The sequence below is a fragment of the Tinamus guttatus genome, unplaced genomic scaffold, assembly GCF_059628265.1.
Source record: "Tinamus guttatus ecotype Peru unplaced genomic scaffold, ASM5962826v1 Tinamus_guttatus_pri_ptg000125l, whole genome shotgun sequence".
NCBI lineage: Eukaryota > Metazoa > Chordata > Aves > Tinamiformes > Tinamidae > Tinamus > Tinamus guttatus.
Genome location: NW_028288659.1, coordinates 6,461,672 through 6,485,618, shown reverse-complemented (window position 1 = coordinate 6,485,618; position 23,947 = coordinate 6,461,672). Strand labels below are relative to the sequence as shown.

Sequence of the window (23,947 nt, the reverse complement as noted above, 5' to 3'; positions counted from 1 at the left end):
CTAATAGCTGTTTTTTAATAGGATCAGGAAGAGAAAGGTGCTATGATTTTGTGCTGTTGAGCAATATTTGAGGAACAGAAATGCTGTGACTAGCTGTACATCACTTACATTCAGTAAAACCACTTACTTTGCACTTGGTCGTATTTCTTGGCCATTTTTATACCACTTCAGTTCCACTGTTGGATCTGCCAGCTCCACCATAAACCTCACTTTACCTCCCTTGTCTACCTGATATGCAGGATCAAGACCTTTGGCAAAAGCTGTTTAAAAAGCAAGTGTTATTGTAAAAGAATATGAGAAACAAAAGACAATATGAATGCTGAAAGTACATTGCGTAAATCTCATCAATGATGCCAGAAAATACATACATTATGAATTGCCCCACATTTTTAGAGAAGTCCAAATGAATCATTTTATGTGCCAGAAACAGTATTAGCCAAAGTGCAGAGCTATGCTGATCTGATTATCCCTGAGTTTGAGCTTGTATCTCTATATGACTTTGCAGTGGGGATGTATTCTGGACAGCAGTACATAGACATATTTTTAATAGCCTGATGAGAAGCACTAAGTCAAAATTAAACTCTGTACAGCTGGTCCTATGGGATTGTTCACAATGAATCGGTTATGTAGGAGATCTCTATTAGTACTGCTGTGTAAATTAACTGGGAATTTAAAGCAAAAACTTTTTAGCTCCTATTCAGTTTCTCACTATCAGAATAAACATACTGGTGCGGGTAAAACCCAAATTATTTTTCCTGATTCTTCCTGTTGGTTGCAAGGTGCAAATTCCACTTATGATAAATGTTGCAGCTGTGAAATATTTGCAAAAAATATTTAAAACTGACTAAAAATTGTTAATGGATGACTTCTAGTAGGGCTTTTCAAAAAGACTTTGAGGTGCAAAAGTATGTCACTGGGCAAGGTAAAAGACGGGTACATCTCTAATATTTCAAAACACGTTAACATTGACTTTTTAGTTATGGCCAGCCATAACAGTCAAACCCAAAGGAATATATAGTCAGTGAATCAAAAACAAATGTTGCTGCAAAGAAAATTTCCACAGCTAAGTAAGCAGATTCTGATAAGGTTTATAGCATGCATATATCTGATTGCAAGGGATGTGATTGGTAGGAGCAGGAGTAGAACTACTGAATTAGATCAGGGTTTATTATGTATCTGGCTGCAGTGTAACAGATTTCAATCGATAATGAAAGACGGTGTGAAGGGAAAAAAAAGCTATTCTTACCTAGTCAGTACAGTACACATTTCCCTCACCACCTACTGTAGGTAAAACCCTGTCTACTGAAAAATCCTGATATGACTGGCAACACCACCCTACTCAGTGGAGAACCGCAGGTGAAGGACCAGACAGAGCAGTCCTGGTGGCTCAAGGCTACTCCTTTCCAAGATCCCAGCACATCTATGTGATGCATCTGCACAGGGAATAGTTTTTCCTGTCAGCTGTGCAATTCCTGCACCAGCTTCCACCATTCCTCCTGCCCATGGGGGTTGATGAGGAGTTTCTCCCCTTCCACCCTTAAACAGAGAAACTGCCTCAGTTGCTCAGCCAAAGCCTGTCATGTCCATTCCTCTTCCTCCCTCAACAGTGACCAGAATCAGATATGACAGCAAATGCAAAAAGATGTCCATAAAAATTAATGTGTAACATCACACCTCTGGTGTTAGAGAAGGAGAGAGGGTTTGTCAGGCAGCTGGATTACTGTGGCCTATTTTATGCTAACTTTGTACTTGTTGAGAGAAGATGTGTTCTTATTTCCTAGATGAACTCTTACGGTCTATTTTAAGCAGGCTGTGTCTCAACAACATATTTTGGATGAGAAAATTCTAAGTTAATTAAATGTTTAAAAAGATACAAAGATTTAAATTCCATAATTTTAAATGAGTTATTTTTATTTTATACTGAACGTTTCCTTATTCTCCTTTGAGGAGAGAGAAAACAGAAACGGGATACTGACCTTTTCAGTATGAAAAGATCTATATGAAATATATATATTTCTCTCTTTATGAGTTTGTACACTAGAATGTCAGAAAACAAATTATTTTAAAAGCAAGAAAAAAGTATAGATCTTTGAACATTGGCTATAAATCAGTTCAAATTGCCTAAGAAAACTGAGTAAATACAAGCTTATTTTTCCTTTAAGAATGTAAATCAAGCTGGAATACACATATCTACATACCAAGATACTGCACCAGATCTGGTCTGGCTACATCAAATTCAGTGCAGAACCAAAAACACTTAGCAAAAATAGCTTTGCGCTGTCTTCATATTCACCTCTTTCTGACACAAGCCAACTGTTGGCCAATTCCCTGGCAGAAGTCAGAGTAGCATGGAGACAGAAGTAGCTTGAAGTTCACCCATTTGCCATAGGTCCCTATGCTTGGCTTAAGGGGTAAGAACCAGCATGGCATAAGAAGTTTTTGGCCCCGTTTCCTTTCCTTTGGGAAGAGTCCTGCATTTCATGCAAGGTGGGGGATCTCACCTACATGAAAGGGAAGCCTCCAGGAAAATGGCGGAGCAGCAGCTGTTTGCTGCATCCTGCTTTGAAATGCTCTCCAGGAACAAGCAAAGGCCAGAATATTATTGTGGACAATGTGTAGTGTTTCTATGTTTATTTATGTGTATACATATTACACAATATATACATATATATCTATACATACATATATATAAATGCACATAAATATGAACTCATATCAATATTTAAGTATGTGTTGCACCAGTCATATTATTCAGTATGGTAGATGGGGAGGGACAGCTCTCATTGTGTTTATCCAATGCACTGGGGAAGGTTTTTAATCCAGATGGGAGTTCACTTAAATGCCAAAGTTAAGTGCAAAATGAAACAGTGAAGAAAAAAAGGATATGTTTGGAATTATTTCATTTTAAAGCAGAAGATATTACTGATAACACATGGTCTAATTACTCTTGTTTAATCAAGCACAACTTTTCCACATAAATGGGGACTTTGTTCTCGTAAAAACTACTGTGTGGCTGAGAGGAGTATTTTTGCTAGGCACTGAATGGGACGGGGTGTTTACACCAATTTCAGTGGACCAGACCTTCTAATTAACTCCTTGTGGTCTCATGGAGAGGGCTGGAGAGGTAGCATGCAAGCCGGGGCAGGCTTCACTCTCCCACACTTTATATCAAAATGCAGTATATTGGGCGTTGTAAAGTTCACGCTTGACTATGAAATGCAAAAATATTCTGCCTTATCCATACCTGCACTCTTCTTCACCTCCCTGCGCATGCGCTTCAGACGCTTTAACATGCCCCTCAGGTCAGTGATACCATACTGAAAAGCAATCTTCTCATATTCACTGGGATTAGCATTCTTCAGGAGTTCCCACACATCTACCTCAGGTTCTTCCTCTTGCTGTTTAACTTCCCTAGCAATAGCAAAAAAAAATTGTGGGAAAAGAGTTAGTGAAGCCTCATCACACGAGAAAAAAAGTGGAACTGAGTCCATGAGGTTAGAAATGTTTTCGTCAAAATTTGAAGACTTTTTTATTTTCACTTTGAAGAGAGACCTTCCAAAGGCCTATTAGCAAGGGAATTCAAGTCTTAGTTGATATTTCTTCAAAGTTTAAGGAGAATTTGTACACAAGTTTTAGTTTTCTCTGATGTAATCAACTAGGAGAGTTTTTATATTTCTTCATTATAAAAAAAAGAGCAGTTTCATAATATAACCCTAAAATAGTAAGTGGGCTAATCCTCCTTAAATCAGTTTTATCTGTTGTAACTCCAAAGGAATCAGTTATTCATGACAGCTCATCTGCAATCAGCCTAATCCATTCATAATTTCATAATTAAGTTAAAAAGCTATCCAACCTGTGTCCCTGTATCTGTTACTTGTGGTGACCTGTGAAAGGACATATTGAAATCCAAGAGAATCTGATTCAATTTATAGTTATACCAGTGCTTATCAGATTTGTTTAAAATTGGCATATGGATAGGAACTGAGGATTTCCATACCAACCTGAACATGCAAGATGAATATATTGGACTATAAGAGCCTTATACACCTTTACATAGAGACTGAATACCACATTTAGTGTATACAACCTCAAAATTTATACTTGAGCTAAGACAAACAGTGAAAAACAGATAATTATTTTCCAGGACATCCATTAAATGGAAGAATAATGGAAACATCCTAAATAAAATGATTATTATTCAGATTGACAGCTTAGCTCAAAAAAGTAAACGGTTAAGAAAATGATCCAGGAAGAGCAGCAGAAACCTTGACCTTGTTGTCTATAAGTTTGTCAGACCAGGTTCATTCTGACTTAATTTCACTGGTCTAATGAGATAAGCACTTTTGGTGTCAGAGTGAGAAAATACTTATATTTAAGAATATATTTAAGAATACTTAAGAAATAAAAAAAGACGGAGCTTTGCAGAGAGATATTTTTAGAGCTGAGATCTATCAAGTCAGAGAGGGAAACTTTTTGTTTATAGAAATATAGAAAGTAGCACTGGGATCCCTGAGAATCCCTGCATAGGTGGATGAGTAATTATGGAAAAAAGATTACGTTGTTTAGGCCATGAGGTTTATTAAATTCACTAATGTTTCAATTTTATTTTTAAAAAGAAAAAAATAAAGAACTTCTCACAGAGGAGTCTTTGAAATACTTACATCATTCTCTTTGAATAATTCTTAGACATTATTTCCTGAATGTAATTTGTATTTTGTTTGCACTCATGATTTCTGGAGAATATGTACTGTTACTGTTGTCTTTTCAGGGAGATTCCTTCTGCTTGGTAGTGGTCAAAATCAGCTTGAAAACATATGTAAAACCTGACATACCCTATGGGGCAGAAGTGTCATCTCAAGGGCTGGCTGCTTGTCATGCAACTCCTATCCATGCTAGGGAGGGTGACACTCACATATCCATGTGACTCAAGACAATTTGCCCCCTTAAGTCAGGAGATATTTGAGGATGAGGATCGGTTAGAGTATCTCAATTTTCAACCAGTTTAAAATAATTTACTTTGGACTCTTTTTCCTCTTGCGTAACTGGAGGACAAATTTTGACACTTAGAACAAACGAACATTATTCCACAATAATTTCTGCTGTGGGTAGTGGGCAAGCATTTTTAACCAGATTGATATAGCTCAAAATCTCTTTCAGATCTTTTCCCTGAAGAGGTGCATTTTGTTGAAAGATGTATTTTTTTAAAAAAGGACCTAAATGTATGAGTGTTTTTGAAATCCTGTGCCTTTCAGAATTTCGTGCTGTTAATGGCCCATCGCATTGACAAAGCATAACCAGTCATCACTGTCTTACTGAGATAAGAACTGTTTTATCTTCCTGCAAGACCAGCATGAAATTAGAAAAGAGGCAGTATATAGAATCTGTCATTTAGGTTTTTTAAAAAAACATATTTCAAGTACTTATGCACCACAGGTGAAAAGTTCTAACTCTTTCTTTGGTAATATAACCACACACAAAAAAGGTATACACCTTCAGGATGTCATGTTGCTTCCTTAAAAATTGAAATTAACTGAAAAATTGACCTGCTAAATTGTCCTGATAAAAACGGATATTAATATCCACACTGGGGATTAAGTAACAACCCACCTTCTTATTCTTAAGAAATAAGGTTGCATTTCAGTGCTTGAAGGAAGGCAGTCACACACTCGTTTAACCAATATCAAATAATGATGTTTAAAAACTGAAAGTTTTCTTTGCCCATTAACCACACAATAGTTATATTAACGTTTGTGTGCTGTACTGTATTTATCTTATAAGCATGTGAGTTACTTGTTAATGATATGATCATGACCCATTTTACAGAAGAACACCAAGACACCTTGCATGCAAACCTCTTGTTACCAATAAAACACTCCACAGGCCAGGCAGTCAGGAGAACTGTCATGGTAGGATGTATTAGTATGATAAAATGTCAAACTGAAGATCCTAATTAGGGATGAGAAGATGGAAAAAAGAGCTCCCCAAAGAGCTGGGGAACTTGGGTCAGTTCACATCATTCTTTCACTTTGAGTTTTCCTACTTTTCCCATCACTTTACTCTTGCTTAAAAGCAGTTGTTTAACTTTTTAACTCTTACTTAACAGCAGTGATTTCAGCACTAGACTTTTTTTTTTTTTTTTCATTTGTAAGAAACCAGATAGATTCTTTAGTTGCTTAAATACCATCCTTGCCATCATACTTCACAGAATCACTGAAGGGCTGAGGTTGGAAGGGACCTTCGAAGATCATCTAGTCCAACCTCCACTGCTCAAGCAAGGTCACCTGGAGCACATTGCCCAGGGCCTTGTCTAGATAGTTTTTGAATATCTGCAAGAATGGAGACTCCATAATCTCTCTATGCGACCTGTTTAAGCACATTGTGAACTTTTATGTAATTAAGTCTGTATGTTGTACTTTTCACTTTCAGAGTAAATTGAGGTAAAAGAAAAGACCTAGTTATTTTTCCAGGTCTCTGTTTTCAACTGTCATTGATTTCTGTGATATATATCTATTTTTTGTGAGTTCTGTGATAAATAAATTTAAAAAATGAGGAAATGACTTGATACAGGTGGTTGAGTGAAATTTTGCTCACCATGAATTGTTCTAATTTATTAATAAATTAACTGCTCCTACGGTCTGAAACAGCTGGAGATATAACTATGGTAACACCATATACCATATTTTAAAAGTGAACCAGAGAAACATATGCCCAAGTTTTTCCTCATCACTGCATTAAAATTGAATATACCACCACTGTACATTTGTTTGCACATACTGAAACAGAATGGACAAGAAATTAATATCATTCTCTATGTTTTGAAACCATGATATATATGATTTTTCATCTCAGGATGTTTATGAAAATCAAATTAAGATGTACCAAAAAGGTAAATTTAACACCAGCAATTTTTTACTTCTGTAAACTGTACTTCTGAAATGCTCATCCCTGTGTAGGAAATTCTCTACCTCTACCCTTCATGCAAACACAAAAGAAGTAGCAAGTGAACTAAATGTTATTGGTCTCTAGTTTGTAGCTCACTTTTTTTCCTGATACAGTCAGATCTGAGGCTTCTTTTCCGCACACATACTTACAGGTACAATTAACTGAACATTTGCATATTATTTTATGAGAATGATAGTTAGAAACATTGAGAAGAATGAAAAATCACAAAATTCTTAAGTTATTAATGCTACACCTGACTCTTTCTGTGTGCGAACCTAATGGTTTGCAATCCACACCTGCTCACTGCATCACTTGGTTCTCACCTACGTTTCAGGAGACCACTAAAGTCAAGTTCTCCTGCATCGTCTTGTCCATCACCGCTGTTATTAATAGAAAAAGATCAAATCTTTGTTTAATACAGAAAGATTTGGACAACACACACTGCAAACGCTCTACACACATTGCTCTCTCATACACAACTCCGTCCAGACACACAATTTATGGTGTAAAATCAACACAAACTTGTATTCTTTTTCACACAAGTTATGTTGCCTTTGGCACTTGTGAAAAATAACACAAAGGTTTGTATTGCTTGCTATTTTACTTTGATGACAAATTTTTGTAATTCTATACATAAATTTGCCAGGATTTGTGTTAGATTTCAGTAACACAAATAAATTTAAGCCAGTCAACACAAAGAGCTTTGTTTTTCATTTCAGAAGTGTACGCATATAAAAACAAAGGGCTTGTGCTGATCTTTGCTATGAATGTAAAACAAAGATTTGCACTGCTGTGTGCAATGCATTTAACAATGCATAGCCATGTCAAATACCAGATTGCGAAGCAATACACTTAAGATTTAACCTTTCTCTCTAAATGAAGGAAGAAATCAGTTAAAAAAAGAAGAGCAGAAATTGTACATTTATACGAATGTAATCATAGTCTTATGAAGGTGCATCCCTTTCTATTATGTGATGTTAAGCAGTAAAATCTTGTCATAAAATACATTACTGAAGCAATACCCTCAAGGTTTGCAAACAATAAGAGCAAAATCCTGCAAGTGTGAAGTCAAATGATACCAAGTTTCCATCCCGAATTTTTCACAGGGTATCCCTTACAAAATAAGATTTTCTCCAGCTTGAACAGAATAAACATTGCACTTGAAAAAAATGTGCTGAAGAAAGGAGTGCACCTTGAATTTAATATCTGCTGTATTTACTCTTTAAATCACATCTCTTCTAATAAGAACAATTACCTCTAAGTCACAAATTTGCCTGTATGTGTAAATTGACAAATTGCATTCCTTTTCTGTCTAGAAAACATTCTATATCTAAATAATTCCATCCTAGCAAGGCCATTTTCTGCATAAAATATAAAGATGAAATCATTATACTAGCTTTAATAACTATTTCATCTCAAAGGTGACTAACAAAGGAAAAGATATCAGGACAATGCTTTATCGTACAGATTCTGCAACATATTATATGTAATTTTTCTGATACAATTATGATAACACTTTTTCTGCAAGATAATATAAGATCAACTCCTATCTTTTTGAATCAGTGGGAATTTTGTCCCTGCCTTTGATCAGTACAGGACTGAAACTAGGAACTTTTGTACTATAGCTAGCAATTTTCAGGTAACATTCAGTGGAATATTTTACTGAATGAAACTATGAATTATGAAAAACTCTAAAGAAAGAAATATTTAATTCTGTCTCGAATAATGCGCCTCCCCTTAAAGCAATGACACTGTAGTTTCACAGTAGAGTATTTCATATCATATGTAGCTTGTATTAAAAAGTACTTAATGTATTTATCCACCAGGGCTGAGGCAAGCTCTGTACATACTATCAGCATCCATTACCGAGGAACGCCATAGGACCAACATTTGAGGTTACCTTCTTTTGAAAGCAGATCTGATGTCAATAGATGGAGCAGCCTGAGAAGATTCTATGGAATAATAACAATACAGGAATTAAAAACGTCTTGGCAGGTTTGATCTTGGCACATGAAATTTGTTCAGTGTCCTGTTTGTGCATCTTTGGTATTAAGGTCTGCTAAAAGCAAATCTCCTCAGTGCGAAGCTAATTTTTTTAATGCGTTTCTCTAAGTTACATTCTGCATTTCTGCATGAGACCAATCTGTGATGTTTCTCTTGCATCCATTTCTGCCTATACACATGCTCTGTCCTTTTTCTTCCCCTTCCCCACACTTTCTCTCCTGCTTTGCCTTTTAGTTTCTAAATAAACTCCGAAGAGACACTCTCCTGGACAGCCATAGACTCATGCTGATTCTTGGCACCAGGACGAATCCCCCTCGTGTGAATTACCCATTTGTGCCAGCTAATCAAATTAAATGGTTCTGATGGCCAGAAAGGGAACGCGTGCAGCAGCGCTGGCCCCCTGCCCAGCCAGCCCGTGAATACGCGCACGTTCCTTGGCTCCTTGGGCTGTCAGTCAGCTGCCAAATATTCCCTTAAGAGTGGCCTGTGTCTCTGGACTGATGAATGAACAATCTGATCTAGGCAATTTGGTAGGCATGTTTTATTAGGCTGAACAACTATTTTGTCCACTGGCTGCTGGCCCTGGAATTTGGGAAGACATCTATCCTTTCAGCCTGGTCGTGCAGGTATGCATGTACTCCGTTGTGCTGACAGAACTGCTCTGTAAGGGGCTTGGGGATTAATGGTGGCAGGAATAAGCCCTTTTATAGTGCAGAAATAGTCATACGCATGAGTCTCTAGTCTTATACATATTGCACTATTCTTTATTTTTATGCAAACTAGAAGAAAAGGCTTTCAGGTGTATGATCATACCACAATTCAATGGGGTGCAAAGCAGTGGAGGACTAGGCTGTCTCCGTGTCTCTTTCTTCAGAGGAAATGTCGCTAACTGAATAGTCCTAGGCTTAGCTCTCTGCTCTGTTTGCTAGAGCCTGATTTGAATCCAATGGCAGTTTTACCTAATTTTTAGATCAATCCTAAATGTCTCACATAGTCATTAGCTATCCTGATGTTCATTTCAATAATGAATCATAGATATTTAAAAGACTTCTCAGTCTTTGCTCCATGCTAAGAAACTCATTTAAAACATTGCTTCCTTTAAATATTTTGAGCGATTTTTTTTCAAGAAAAAATATCTTTAAAAAGCTAGACAATAATTCCGACTTACCAGTGACTTCAAGGTCAAAAGAGCAACTATCAAACTTGTCCTTATATGATACTTCACAGCGGTAATTCCCTGCATAGTTTTCTTTAGCTTGAATGATATGCATCTCAAATGTGTGAATCTAAAAAACAAATGTAATTATTCGTTAATTTGGACGATGCTTTTCTACAAAGCACAAATTAAAATTTGCTGCAAATTTGTTCTTTCAGACCTAACCCAGGAATAACTTGAATAAAGGTCTCTGGAAAGAAAAAGCAACCCACAAATAGCAACTTAATACTTCGATTTCCCTATCACTGCTTGACCTGCATCACCAAAGCAGAATATCTGTTTCTGCTCAGTATCCGAGAGCATCCTTGAGAACTTCATGTGCAAGCTTTGCCTCTTTGAGAAGGAAAAGGAAAGACACACCTTTGTGTGACGCTCAAATGACTCCTTCAGCTGCAAGTGCTTCCCTGCTTTGCTGGCCAGGTCCATCCATTTTCCTTTAAACCATTTAACATTTGGCTTTCGCAGGAGATCTTTGGCTTCTACTTTGGCTATAAAGGTAATATTCCCACCTTTAAAAAAGAGAAAACATAATTCAAACATTGGGAAACACACGGTTGGTCAGTCATGATTGTACAAGTTTCATTTACTGCTACCTCTAGCATTGCTGCTGGTCTGCTTAAGATGCAGTTCTTAGGGTACAGCTACAATAACATTGTAGTCTGGTACAGGAGTGTAGTTTTGAAGTGAACCTCAGAACTGACCCCCTTCTACTGTTCTATTTTACATCACAGAGAGGTATTTAACTGGATTCCTCAAGGAACAAAAGATTCAAGGTGGAAATAAAACAAAAGATGCACTCCTAGAGTTACTAGTTGTGCTAATAGGTATTTAGATCACTCTACAGCCTCCAGAATGCTTCTAGTGTTGGTGACAAATCCTTGTTACCAAGTGTTTCACTCTAGGGATCTGCTCTTCTGGGTCTACTTGCTAATTTACACATAGCTGTAGAGCACAAAAAAACAGACTGGGAATCTCTACACTAGACTGCAGTCCATTCAGCAGATCTTCCTGTCGCATCAGTAACATTACAGCTAATATGAATTAGCTATATTCACCTTCTTCAGAAACTGTCTTAGGTTTTGCTCTCAGTAAACTATGAGCTCTCAAGTTTGTTTTGAATTAAGCATTTGGTTACATCCTGTTTTGCCTTTGAAGACTAGGGTTCATGCCCAACTGAAATCAGTGGAATTACTTGTCACTGAGGCAGGAATTTGATTGTTATATGAACTGCACATGCCTTTCCAGTCTCTATTTCAGTCTCTGCCTTTCTGGAAGCATCCTTTGATTTTGTTTCTAAGAACTTACCAACACTCACTGAACCACTCTGAGGTTTTTCAATGAATAAAGTGGATCTCTGGGAGTCATCACGTTTTTCTGTCTCTTCTGGAGTTCCTTCTCCAATAGACCATACTGATATGCAGAGAGAGAAGAAAATGTCAGTTATCTGAACATGTTTCTCTCCCTCCAAAATATACTTACCTGGACTTACTAAACTCTCTAACCCTATTACCTCTCTCTTCACATATCCTGAAAGATATGTAAGTTTTTGTTCCCACTGACATCCATTATTTGGCTGTCATATTGTGTACAGTTCCTGCAAGAATCTCTGTGGTGGTAGATGAAACTATCAGGGGAACCTGATCAGTGAATGCAGACACTGTGCGATTTGAATGGCACCAGCATTCAACCATGAGTGTTCACAGATGCTCTACACAAAAGCCAACTCTTTGTTTTCCAGAACAGAAACCTGAGAAGGAAGTTCTGAAAACACAAACAGCTGTAAGCACAAACAAAAACACATTTGGTGGCTCAATGCATGACTTTTATAGGTATCTCTCAATCCCAGATTTGGCTGCTTGTACAAAGTAGTTTTATCTCTTCCCTAGCAAAATAGGACAGGGAAGAAGCTTACTTTTAAATTTCATTTGTCTTCAACAGTGCTAGAACAAGAGACTGTGGGTATCAATCAATAACATCCAGCAGTAACATGTCCTGCCCTGTGCATAGACTGACATTTTACAGGGAAGTAACTAGTCAGAAGTGAATGGACACAAGTTCAAACATAGCACCTTCTCCCATGAAAATCAATGAGATTTTGGAATCAAAAATTATACTGAGAAGAAGCAACTGAATAGTCTCCCTAAGGCAGAGAACTGTACTAACACATCTATATGTTTCTGATGTCTATGCTTATGTGAACAGCCCTGCCTTGTGTTGTACAGTTACATCATGGGGAAATACATGCAAAACTCTGATCTGCGCTGATGCTTTCTGCTTCTCAAAAAGCCATGGGGAATGTCTGATTGCTCTCTTTCTGCAGGGAGGAGAAGTATCTGTATCATATTGCATATGAGGACTTGTGGAATCCAAATGCCAGTAGCTCTTTTGTTTGAGGAGTTAGGGCCAGTGGAGAGGGGAGAACGAGCAAAGACAGTCACCTGTAACAGCAAATGTAGAAATGCACAGGCATACTGGACAAAACAAGTCATTTCTTTTAAATCAGACTCATATTCCTTGGAATTATAATCATTTCTGAGTAGAAGGTAGTTTTTTTATAGTTCATCCACTTTTTTTTTGGTCTTAGTGTCATAACTAGCATATAAGATGAACCAATCACACATTTCTTGTTGAAATTTAAAGTCTCCTTTTCTGTTCGGTATTTTATGTAGAAACTCATTTGTCAGAAGTAAGAATTTCATTTCCAGTATGTAAAGATTACTACTGAAGGAACCTTTATAACCCATGAAAATTGCCATCATACATGAGTGGAACACAGTTCATGGCATATTGGTCTATCATGGAAAAATAAAACCAAATTGAATTTACTAAAGTCAATTGGGAACTTCAAAAAGGTATAAAAATGCTCTATGTTTCTGTTATAAAATCTTTGCCTTTCAATCTTTCAATGAATTATGGGTAGTGTGCCTAATAACTCTGTATATGTCTGCTTGTGTAATATTTCTTACATGTACACACATATATATACACACATAAATGAAAACATATACACAGACATACATGCACACACACACATATACATAGATAGGTACATATCTATATGTACTCTATCTAGATTATGCCAGTATATTATGGTAGGACCTGAAAACACTTAAATTAAGTACAAGTGAGAGTGACAAATGAGAACGAATGTGATGATATGACAATGTTGGTACAGGAACTGGTCATGAGCAGTAACAAACCTAACAGACCACGTGATGAAATGGAAAAAAAAAAAATTAAAGAATGGAAGAAGCTCACAGAGAGTCATTAATCCTGCACCACACAACACACAGATTACCGCCTCCTCTGTTTTCCTAATTATTAAACAAACAGAACAAAGTATAGGTTTGACTTGGATTCGCAGGCCTGGCATAGGTCAGCTATGCCAGTTCAGTAACCATGGTTGAAATACCAGCTGCTCATTTAGTTCCAGAGCCTGCAAATCCTGAAATCACAAAACTGGGTGCAGTATGTGTTACCTGGCAGAGTGGGAAGAAAGAGGTTATGACTTTGCTAAGCGTTCCCCACCGTCCCGTGAGCTGTGAGAAGAAGCCATTCACCTACATTCTCCTGGAGCCAGTTCCCAGGTAAGTCACTCTTACCCTGCAGGCTGAGGAGGAAGGGAATAGTTGGGTATCTATCCGTATGGAAATAGATATAGATAGATAGGTATGTATGTATGTGTAAAGATTAATACACGTCTTGTGCAACAGAGTCTTCTCTCACTCCAGTTCACCTACTGGAAACCTATTTTCTCTGGTACTTGAAGGCATTTTTAAAGTCAAAGTTTGATGCTGTATGAAAAGTGAAATTAAAATCAAATGAATATATAATTGCATTATGTAAGAATTGGAGTGTGTCAGCAGTTTCTTCAGGAAGTCTCACCTGAATCTTTTCTTTCCGATGGTTTAGAGGGACCATCTGAAAGGGAAGAGCAATTTAAATGACACCGGTTCAGAGATCACAGTTTAACTGACCTCACAACACTGTCCTTTTAAGAACATTAAAAATTCATGCAAGAGGATTAGAATAAATGTTTAGGACCATACTCATGAGGAAATATTTGAATACCAGAAAAAAAGAAGTGAACAACATACAAAAAAAAAGACAACCTCTTTTCCCATTTTATCTAGAAAAGCCTTAGTTGTTTAGCTCAATTCTTACCCATACTTTCCTTTATACTTTCTTCTCATACTTAGAAGGGATCAATAAAGCTAATAATTTTTTCCCATGATTTGTGTAGTTTGAGATAACAGATGATTTTCTGTAAACCGTTATTTATTGGGAAGGATAGTACTTTAAATTTTCTAAACATTCTATTTATTTATCAAGGGTGAACAAAATCCTGATAAAATGAAATTAAAATGAAATGTTAGGGGTCAGTGATTTAAAATGTTATTTATATTTTTAGTATTTACCAATTAAGTCTTCTGGTAGTGTAAACCACTGTGCTGCCACTGAGAGGATTCAGCCCAATTCTTTTGGAATGGTTCAAGAATCATTTAAGGCAGTGATGACGATTCAAAACATATTTTTTGTTTGTCACACAGCAAAGCCTTGTATTCAAAACCTCTGTTTCATTCACAGTCTAATATCTTTAGAAAACGGATTAGCAAATACCATGCTTGGCAACTTCTGAAAACATCCAGATTTTCTGCGGTGCATCTAATGTGACGGACCCCTTTGCTGTTGGTTTTTGTGTGTGTGTGTGTGTGTGTGTGTGCTAACAGCTAAAGATATTTTATCTGTCAGCTGAGTTAAGGTATGGAGAGATACATTCAAACTACCTGTCTTCTAGCTGCCTTGTAGGGCAGGGGGACTAAGGTGAGGTAACACATAGGCTTGTGGAGAAAAGTATTTTGAAATCACAAGGCATCTGTTTGATTTGTAACTCTGAAATTTTCTCTCCGGAATAACCTTAAAAGGCTCTCCATAAGTGTCAATGGATATGGATAAGGGAAGTTGCCTTTGGATGCCAAGTCATATATTATTACCTTCCAACGCAGAAGTTATACTGAAGATCTCAAAGCAGGACCTGAAAAGAACTCATCTGGTATGAAGGTCTTGTACTTCTGAATAGAGATTAATTGAATGTGCAGAACCTCAAAATCGTTTTCTCTAGTAAGTGTGTTTTGAGAGCAGTCCAGAGGTTTGGTCTCTTTCTTGATTAATCAGTCAGAGAAAAATACATACATACATACACACATAAGTACTTCCACACTCCTAACCTGCTGGTGGAGTACTAACTGAAGTGTCATCTTCATCTGTGAAAAGAAATACAATAAGAAATCACATGAAGAAAACCAAAGCACAGGCGATCATCTGCTTTAAAACAACTACATGAAAATACAAAAACCTGCAAAAGAAAGGGAAAAATCACAATCATCAGGAACATTCACAATGGAAACTTCAAACCGATGAAGAAAGCTTTGTGTAATTCAGTAGCTGAAATGGTAAACCTTAATGTTTCAAGCGAGTACAAAAAAAATGAGATGTGAACCGTGATCTATTATTAAAACATGAGTTTATATGAAGTTGCTGCGTGATTCTGTTTGTTAGAGATGTAATCCACAGTAAATACAAAAACAGCCACAATGAAATCAAGGTCAATCACACATCTGACCTTCTGAGGAGGATGCCATTTCTTTGATGTTCATGTCTGCAATTAAAATGGGCACCATATATGCATTCAGCATCATTAAATCAAGATATAAATCAGTTAAAAATACTCCGCTGTATTTATACTATGTAATTGCTGTATTAGAAAATTATTCTTAAATGCAAGAAGGAAACAACTCAATTTTCTCCCATATTCAGGTCAAGGTTTTTAAATAATTGACTGAATTATTATCACCTTGGATCGTCCTTCTAATCACACAAAACGTTGGGCCATCATCAGTCCCTAAGAGCAGTTGCTACACAGGAATTTTGAAATGTGATTTATATTTATTTTTTCTTAAAAAAAAGAAGCCTGAAAAACATGAAACTCACTTTAAGCTTGAAATAACACAATCAATCATAATTATTAGAAAATCAGAATGATAATCTTTACATTAGTCTCCTAACTCTCATTGAAATTTTAGATAATGACCACATATTGAAAATCTTGGATATATCATTTTTCTGATGAAAATAGACAAGATGTCTTGGTGCCACAAAAACATTAAAATAGTATTACATCTATAGCAGTTGGTAGGCTAGAATAAACTAGATATATTTATGATATGATACATATATTACATAAAGAATACATAATGTGTCTTTTATAAGGTACCATAAAATTATCTGGAGAAGAAAAAGTATAAACTCACATTTTAATGTGGCAAAAAAATTCTCTTTGATTTCGAAATGGGATACCAAAATAAATTTTTAAGTCAGAAGTTTTCCTTTTGATTTTGTCCTTTTTAAAAATCTGCCTCTATTTCCTCAAGGACAAATGTAATAGCTGTGACTAAATCATATATAAAATATAATCATTATTTTTTTTAATTCTGGTCTTTTTTTATGCTTGCTTAACTACCGATGGCAAATTGAATGGCTGATAACAGCATTCAACTACTTATTCATAACATTTTACTCATTCCTTTTTAATGATTCATTGAATTTCTTTTTAAAACAACCTTGGTAACAGGATGAAATTGTAAAGGGTAGGCCTATAAATGAAGGATTAATGTGTAACCTTGCAAAAATGATTTCTTATTCATAGTTACAAAAGTGAAGAATACTTTGAGTAGGAAAATTCTCACCACCTGCATCTTCACTGGCATCAGCAGAGACTGAAGATGTTGATTTTCAGTGAAAGTATCATAATGATAAAATCATATCAGATGTTTTAACATATGGGGTAAAAACTAAGGGAATGCAAGACTAAATTCCACTGGAAATTTGGCTGCATATTTGATGAAAATATGAAGTAATTGTTAATGTCTTTTTGTTAACAACTGCTGTGGTTGTGATGAGTTTGAAGAGGTCTGCAATATCATCCTTGCTGGTCAGAAACAAATAATATCGATCAGCGTAAAATGTTTGAAATGATGCATGCTACTTGATGCTGTATAATAATCGTATCATTAACAGACTGTTCTAGTTCACTTTTATTCCCTTTAAAGATTTGAAACACTAAAACAACAAAAAAAGTTTCTTTGTTTTGCAGAAGGAACCATGGGTTTTCATTACTGTCATCTCTCATTTTTCAAAAAAAACATTTACATCAAATACACTGGATATTTCAGAACATTCAGATATTTCAAAATGAATGCACAATTGAATGTGCTGTAAATGGAAAGAGTATGAAAAAGACATAAATTATGCTAGTGTTATTTTGACAAATGGGTTAGCTGTATCAATCCATTACTCCTATTGTCTTATTCTTCCTGGACAATATTAACTTTTAAATAAATATGATAATGATAAATGTTTCCACAGAAATAATAAATGTGGCTGTTGTCACAGCACCAGTTTTGAAAAACTGCCAAAGTATAAGAATTATTGCTTCATGAGAACTACTGATGTTAAGAATTTTAGACTTTTTGTTTTCTCTAATTTGAAATCAACCATGGTAAAATGGAAACTGTGATTCTGCCATCACCTCCCATGCTGATAAATGTAACATTTTACAGAAGTGAAAAATAGTATTAAAATTCTATTTTTTCCTTTTTTCTTTTTTTTTTTTTTCAAATACATTCAAGAGGATTGGGAACCACAAATCACCAACGAAGTCCTGGTGCCACAGAGTGAAACAGAAATTTTGGAATGTACTCCACTGGAGCAGCACCTCATACTTGATTTAATGAAAAGAAAGCCAGTAAACCAATTAATCCCTGTGGCTGTTCCCTGCTCCCACTGGCTGATAGCCATGGGAACTCGCATGAGAGAGACAGTAGAAATATATAGATATGGAGGGGTGGTGAGTAGGGCAGAAACACTTTTTCAGCCCACTGTTTTCAGCTGCAGTTGACTTCAGAGTGCTTTAATGTATCTGTGCTGCACTTTAGAATAAGAATTCAGGTTTGACCAGGACAGGAGGTAGGTATAGGGTGCAAAAAGTGAACCCTTGCCTTCAAGGTACTTATATCAATACAGAGTAACTCAACACACTGGTCGAATACCTTTAATTTATTCTGCAATTACTGAACACATTTTAAGCGTTCTAAAGACAAAGAGGTTAAAATCTATGTGCCTTCAATAACATACCTGTTTTTCAAAGAGTATTCAGCAGTCCCATCAAGGGACTTGGCACTTTGGAAATCCTAATTAAAGCACATAAATACAACGGTGGAGATTTTAGTAGAGAGATGAATGAATAAGTGAAACCTGGAGAAAATACAAGGATGAAACATGCAAACATTTTAGTAGATGGTTGAATGAAACCTGGAGAAAAAGTATCAGTAAAACATGCACAAATTTTAGTAGCTCTCTGAGTGTCTGGGTGGAACCTAAAAAAGGAATGAGCAAATTAAATTTCAAATATTATTCCAGCATTTGGGAACACGATGATAACAATATTCAGTGTATAAGATACTGCCAGCATTAAAAAAACAAAAACAAGAAAATATAAAATTAATCTGTTCGAGAAAACATAGTAAATTTAGTAGGATTTCATCTTAGTCACTTTTTGCTCTGAAAAAAGAAAGAATATTCAAATGTATCCTAAAATTTTTACTAAATTACTTCAGATTTCTTTGAAACTGGAAATGTTATAAAAATTACTGTATAGAATAAAAATTATTTTTACTGCTCTAAACTGGAGATTTACAGAAAAAGAACTGCAATATAAACAACTTATCACTCTGTCATCCATTTCTTAGCTTTACAGTGAACATAAAGGGACATAAATAAATTTCACACAGACAGTGACTACTCCAAAGAAATAAAACAGTCAAACAGACACACAGGTCGCTATACTTTACCTTCCTTATTTCTGGTACTACTAACTTTTAAATGAAATTAGATGAAAGCTATGAACTGCCTGTACCAAGGTTTCTTTCCTAGATCTCAGCACTGCCATGAGGGGCTGCCCCAAATAACTATAATGATCTATTTTTAACAATTATCAGCACAAGTGCTAACACACAGATATCATAGAATCATTGATCACTTATAATGAAATATAAGTGGGTATCACTGTGCGCAGATACAAAATCTTTCTCATCTCATCCTTGTTGAGGGAAGTGCCCAAATCTGTTACTTCTGAAACAACAGAAGCAGTTTTATAAATAATTTATACAAAAACTAGCCAATAGCTGGTTCTCTCCTCATTTCCCTAATAAACTGTTTACATTATACTAATGGGAAAAATGAAACCTTTTCCTATTTTGTGTATAACACCATTATAAAAATTCTTTTCTAACACACAAATAAAAAGCAATCAGTTTAAGAAAATTTATTTAACCTCACATGGTGATACTATGCAACAAAACATAGTGGTATTCAGTTTTTCACTGAAAATTTTACTCAGGTGGCTGCTGATGTGATAGAAAACCACACATACTTCCCATTCTAATTTGTATACTAGAATATCCAACAATTTTTTAGATAGTAAAATCCTTAAAGGTAGAAACAAATGGGTCGGCACTGGAAAAGCTTTTTTTGCCTTTAGGAAATATGTGTGTTTGACACTAAATTCAGAACAGAAACAGTATAATGATGTACAAAATAAACCAGACGTACTTGATGAGATACCTACCATGTTTTCTTTTTAATTCAGTAAAATCTGGACTTACAAGATTGGGGAGAATTCTATTCATGTTTGGTTCAGAAACAAACTGCTCTTATGTCAAAATTAAAGCAGAAGTAACTGCTGGAATAGCTTGAGGGAAGGCCTTCACCTTTTTCCCTGCCATTAGGCATGCAAGTTATTCCTGAATTATGTTGGCCAACACAACAAGAGGACAGATTTGAGTACTCGCACACGGCATTTGTGTGTCAGAATAATTCCTCAATGCAAGGATAGCTAGTATGATAGCATGCACTGAAGCCTAGTTCAGCATTTTTCTTATACTTAATAACTTAAAGAACACACTCTCGGCATTCTTGCTTTTTCCTTTCTTGACAAAAATAGCCATGCACACTACTGCCATATAAATCGGCAAGTATGCATCCTGTCTACATAAAAGGCAATATTTTATCTAGAGGAGTCAAATCAAGCCAGAATATATTTTCAAGCAATCCATTTCTTGATTTGCCATAAAAAGCATAACCAAGCCAAATAAATTTAAAAGCATTGCAACAATTGTAAACATATTTTGGTCTGGTTTAGCCATTTATCAGAGTGAAAAATAATTGATTATTCATTTCAAAATGAGCTGATGAGTTGCTTGAAATCTGTTTAGGCATGAAGTATAAAAAGTAGTAGAACTTTGCCTAGTTCCCTCAAATGCCCTTTTTTTTTAAACTGGAAAAGAATAAAACTATATATATTCAAAGTGTAGCTAAGTTTTAGATGCATTGTTAGTGTAGCCTTTATGCGTTTGTTCACAGCAAACAGTGCTAAAAGACATTTTCCGAAGTTGTATATGAGTTCAATCACTGGTCCCTCCATGATGGTAGATTAAAAAAAAATGATTTGTTTTTTGAGGACTGTGTAAAATCTATTAGATTTTTCTGCAAAGGTAGAACATGCAGTATCAAAGTCCTGAGGCAGAAAGGAAGTGGCTTAGGATCATGACAGGAGATTACTCCCTTCATTTAGGAGTGCTGATAGGTATCTGTGTTTTAACAACTTTGGTCAGTGTCAAGATTCAGGCTCAGTTAAAGAAAGCTTCCTGCTCATGCAAATCATTTGAAATCTGATCGATTAAGAAGACAGTCTCCATAATCAGTGTTGCTAAAAAGCATCAGCCTTGTTCACAGAACTTTTGAAGATGCTCAGAAGTATCCTAATTTCCTTCTGCTGCATAGGTCATGCAGAAAAAACAACAAACCACGAAGCTTCCTATCACACTTCTGCGATTTGGTGCACCAAAATTCTGAATAAAGCTCAAGCAATCTAGCATCAGAGCAGCATTTAGAAATGTTCTAATTAATTACTGCCATTTTTTGAAATACGATTTCAAACTCACCTTTGCCCTTTTCAGTTCCACCGTCTTGTGGTGCTTTTTGTTCTGTGTAGGAAGTACAAGTATATTTTTGAAAGGATCTTAAAATAAAAAGAAAAACTTATACAGCATTAAAAATACAGCAAGATTCTGGGTTCTGTTTGTATTGAAAAAACATGATTAAAGAATTATTGAGATATATATGTATAACATGCAATTGTGATTTCATAAAATGCTTCATGCTGTTTTGAATGCGTCACATAAGACTGGCATTTCTATTTCATGGAAGCAAATGCTGGCTTGTTTAGAAGGGGTCCTATGTAAAAGCTGCTGAAATGACCCCAAATATCTTTTCAGTGAGCTTGGATCACACATGAGATAGATAGGGCCACATGCTGACTCTATTCAGAGCTCCATCACGCCCGTCAATTTATGCTTAGAAGGAGATAAAGTGCAGAAAAAGTGTACTGAAGGTGTTCTTTATTCTTATCATTATCATCTTTCCTAGGCTGTTTGGTTTCAGTTTACCTGATTAGTAGAATTGCTATCTTGTCTAGTATTCCAAGGAAGCACAGATGGAGTATCTCTAGCTTTTTATGAGTAAGAAAACTCAGACAATACTCTCAACAAATTCAAAATTTCAGAGTGTTACAGTAACACATTCCTTTCTCAGTAGGAACTGGGATTTAATAGTTCGCTATTCTCGAAAGATGGTAGCATGCCTAAATTCCATTTAAAACTTCATGAAGGGCTGAGTTTACCAGCCTGGTGCTTGACAGGGATATTTAGAAGGAGTTATTACAATGGTTTCCCTAATATTTCCCGGTACAGTTCAAGATTCTGATTATGTCCAATAGACTACATTATGTCCAATATTTGAACAACTAACTTCCCGCTTTGTTACATAGCTCTTGGTAATTGGTTTAGGCAGAGTGGAGCTAGGAGAAAGACCTCCTCAGTGACTGACACTTTCTACTTAGCAATATCCCTGTTTGGTCTATTTTTAACCTATAAGGTCTACTCACAACTTGTTTTACAGAAGAGGTTAAAGGAGTGATTTCATATTTAATTCTCTGTTTTTAAATAAAAACAAAGAAGATGATACATATTTGACAATGTACTTTTGGATGTAATGCATCAAAATGTCTTTTCTACCTATAAAACCAGTTTGTCAATTCAGTTCTACTCGTAAGTTAGGATTGATGAAAAACATACACTCAGTTAAGAAGTATATCAAATAAGAAACTCAGCATGAATCTTTTGTAATTAATTTAACATCAGCTGCACAGATTGTACTATGGAGTAAAATTCATTAATCATGATGAATTAAGTACCAATTAACTTTCCCTGTCAGTATAACAATATGAAAGAGTACATTCTAATCTCAAATAATATATAGAATATTCAAACCTGGAAATTCTTATGACAGATGATACTGGCTTCAGCCCTTGCCCCCCCCCCCCTTTTTTTTTCTTTTGAAAGACAGCATCACTTAAAAATATCTCAAACCATTCTTGAGAACTGTCAATTTGCGAGGCTACAAGTAAATGAAGGTTTAAAATGTGACTTGGACAATAGTTATTCTGTATGTTATTGCCATTTTGGTAGGTACATTGAGAGTAAAACTCACCGGGAGGTTAAATTAACAATATATTTACTCACTAGCACCTGAAAATATAACTCAGTACAAAACAAGCCAAAAACACAAAGACTTTCCTTTACCTGAAGCCCTGGGCAGTGCATGAGTTTCACCTCACCTAACTTCAGCTTCCTGAGTTATTCACCCAGACCAAACTAGAGACCAAGCTAGTCAGCCAAATTCCTTGGGGAAATTGTCTAAACATCTAGTGGCATTTTAGATACCTTAAGTTATCTGGGAAATGCTTATGGGATCTGCTCCATCACTTACGGATTGATCAACACTATTGATCAACTCAGGCAAGGCACATAATCTTCATATGGCTAAAATTAGATGAGATATATCCCGTGCTTCATTCTGTCATCTTTGCTTGCAGTGTACTTTCAATGAGAAATGACAAGGAATATTTTCATAGAATCATAGAATCACAGAATGCTTAAGGTTGGAAGGGACCTCTAGAGGTCATCTAGTCCAACCCTCCCTGCACACGCAGGGTCACCTAGAGCACGTGGCACAGGACTGCGTCCAAGCGGGTTTTGAAGATCTCCAGAGAAGGAGACTCCACAACCTCTCTGGGCAGCCTGTTCCAGTGCTCTGTCACCCTCACTGTTAAAAAAATTTTCCTTAAGTTCCTGTGGAACTTTTGGTGCTTCAGTTTGTGGCCATTACCTCTAGTTCTGTCAGTGGCCACCAGTGAAAAGAGGCCAGCACCATCCTCCTCACTGCCTCCCTTGAGGTACCTATAGACACTGATTAGATCCCCTCTCAGCCTTCTCTTCTCCAGGCTGAACAGGCCCAGCTCCCTCAGCCTCTCCTTGTAGGGCAGATGTTCCAGGCCTCTGATCATCCTTGTGGCCATGCGCTGGACTCTCTCCAGCAGCTCCACATCCCTCTTATACCGTTTAGCCAATGTTTATCATCAAAGAAGACAACAAAATTTAACCACAGAGTCTAGGCAGCTGTATTTTTTCTGCATCCCAAAAGACATTTGTCTTATCATGGAAAAAACAAGTCTCTTCTAAACAAAACTTAAGTCTAAGAAATGAGCAGTTCTCAGGTAAAGTGCAGGCATAACATTTTATTCAGGCAGGCTTTCTTACTTTTCTTACC

The 23,947-nt window shown here is 36.1% G+C and overlaps 1 protein-coding gene across 1 annotated transcript in view; it reads right to left on the bottom strand.

Annotated features, from left to right (window-relative positions):
* MYBPC1 (myosin binding protein C1) overlaps positions 1-23,947 on the bottom strand; it is a 103,424-nt gene that overhangs the window by 29,819 nt on the left and 49,658 nt on the right. The window contains exons 3-13 of the mRNA XM_088521679.1: positions 21,223-21,264; positions 15,786-15,821; positions 15,391-15,426; positions 14,048-14,083; positions 11,468-11,572; positions 10,523-10,671; positions 10,115-10,232; positions 8,843-8,894; positions 7,266-7,322; positions 3,245-3,411; positions 128-260 (exon numbers count right to left, since the gene is read on the bottom strand). Coding sequence (XP_088377805.1) covers positions 128-260; positions 3,245-3,411; positions 7,266-7,322; positions 8,843-8,894; positions 10,115-10,232; positions 10,523-10,671; positions 11,468-11,572; positions 14,048-14,083; positions 15,391-15,426; positions 15,786-15,821; positions 21,223-21,264 — 931 coding nt within the window. The remainder of the gene's footprint in view (positions 1-127; positions 261-3,244; positions 3,412-7,265; positions 7,323-8,842; positions 8,895-10,114; positions 10,233-10,522; positions 10,672-11,467; positions 11,573-14,047; positions 14,084-15,390; positions 15,427-15,785; positions 15,822-21,222; positions 21,265-23,947) is intronic.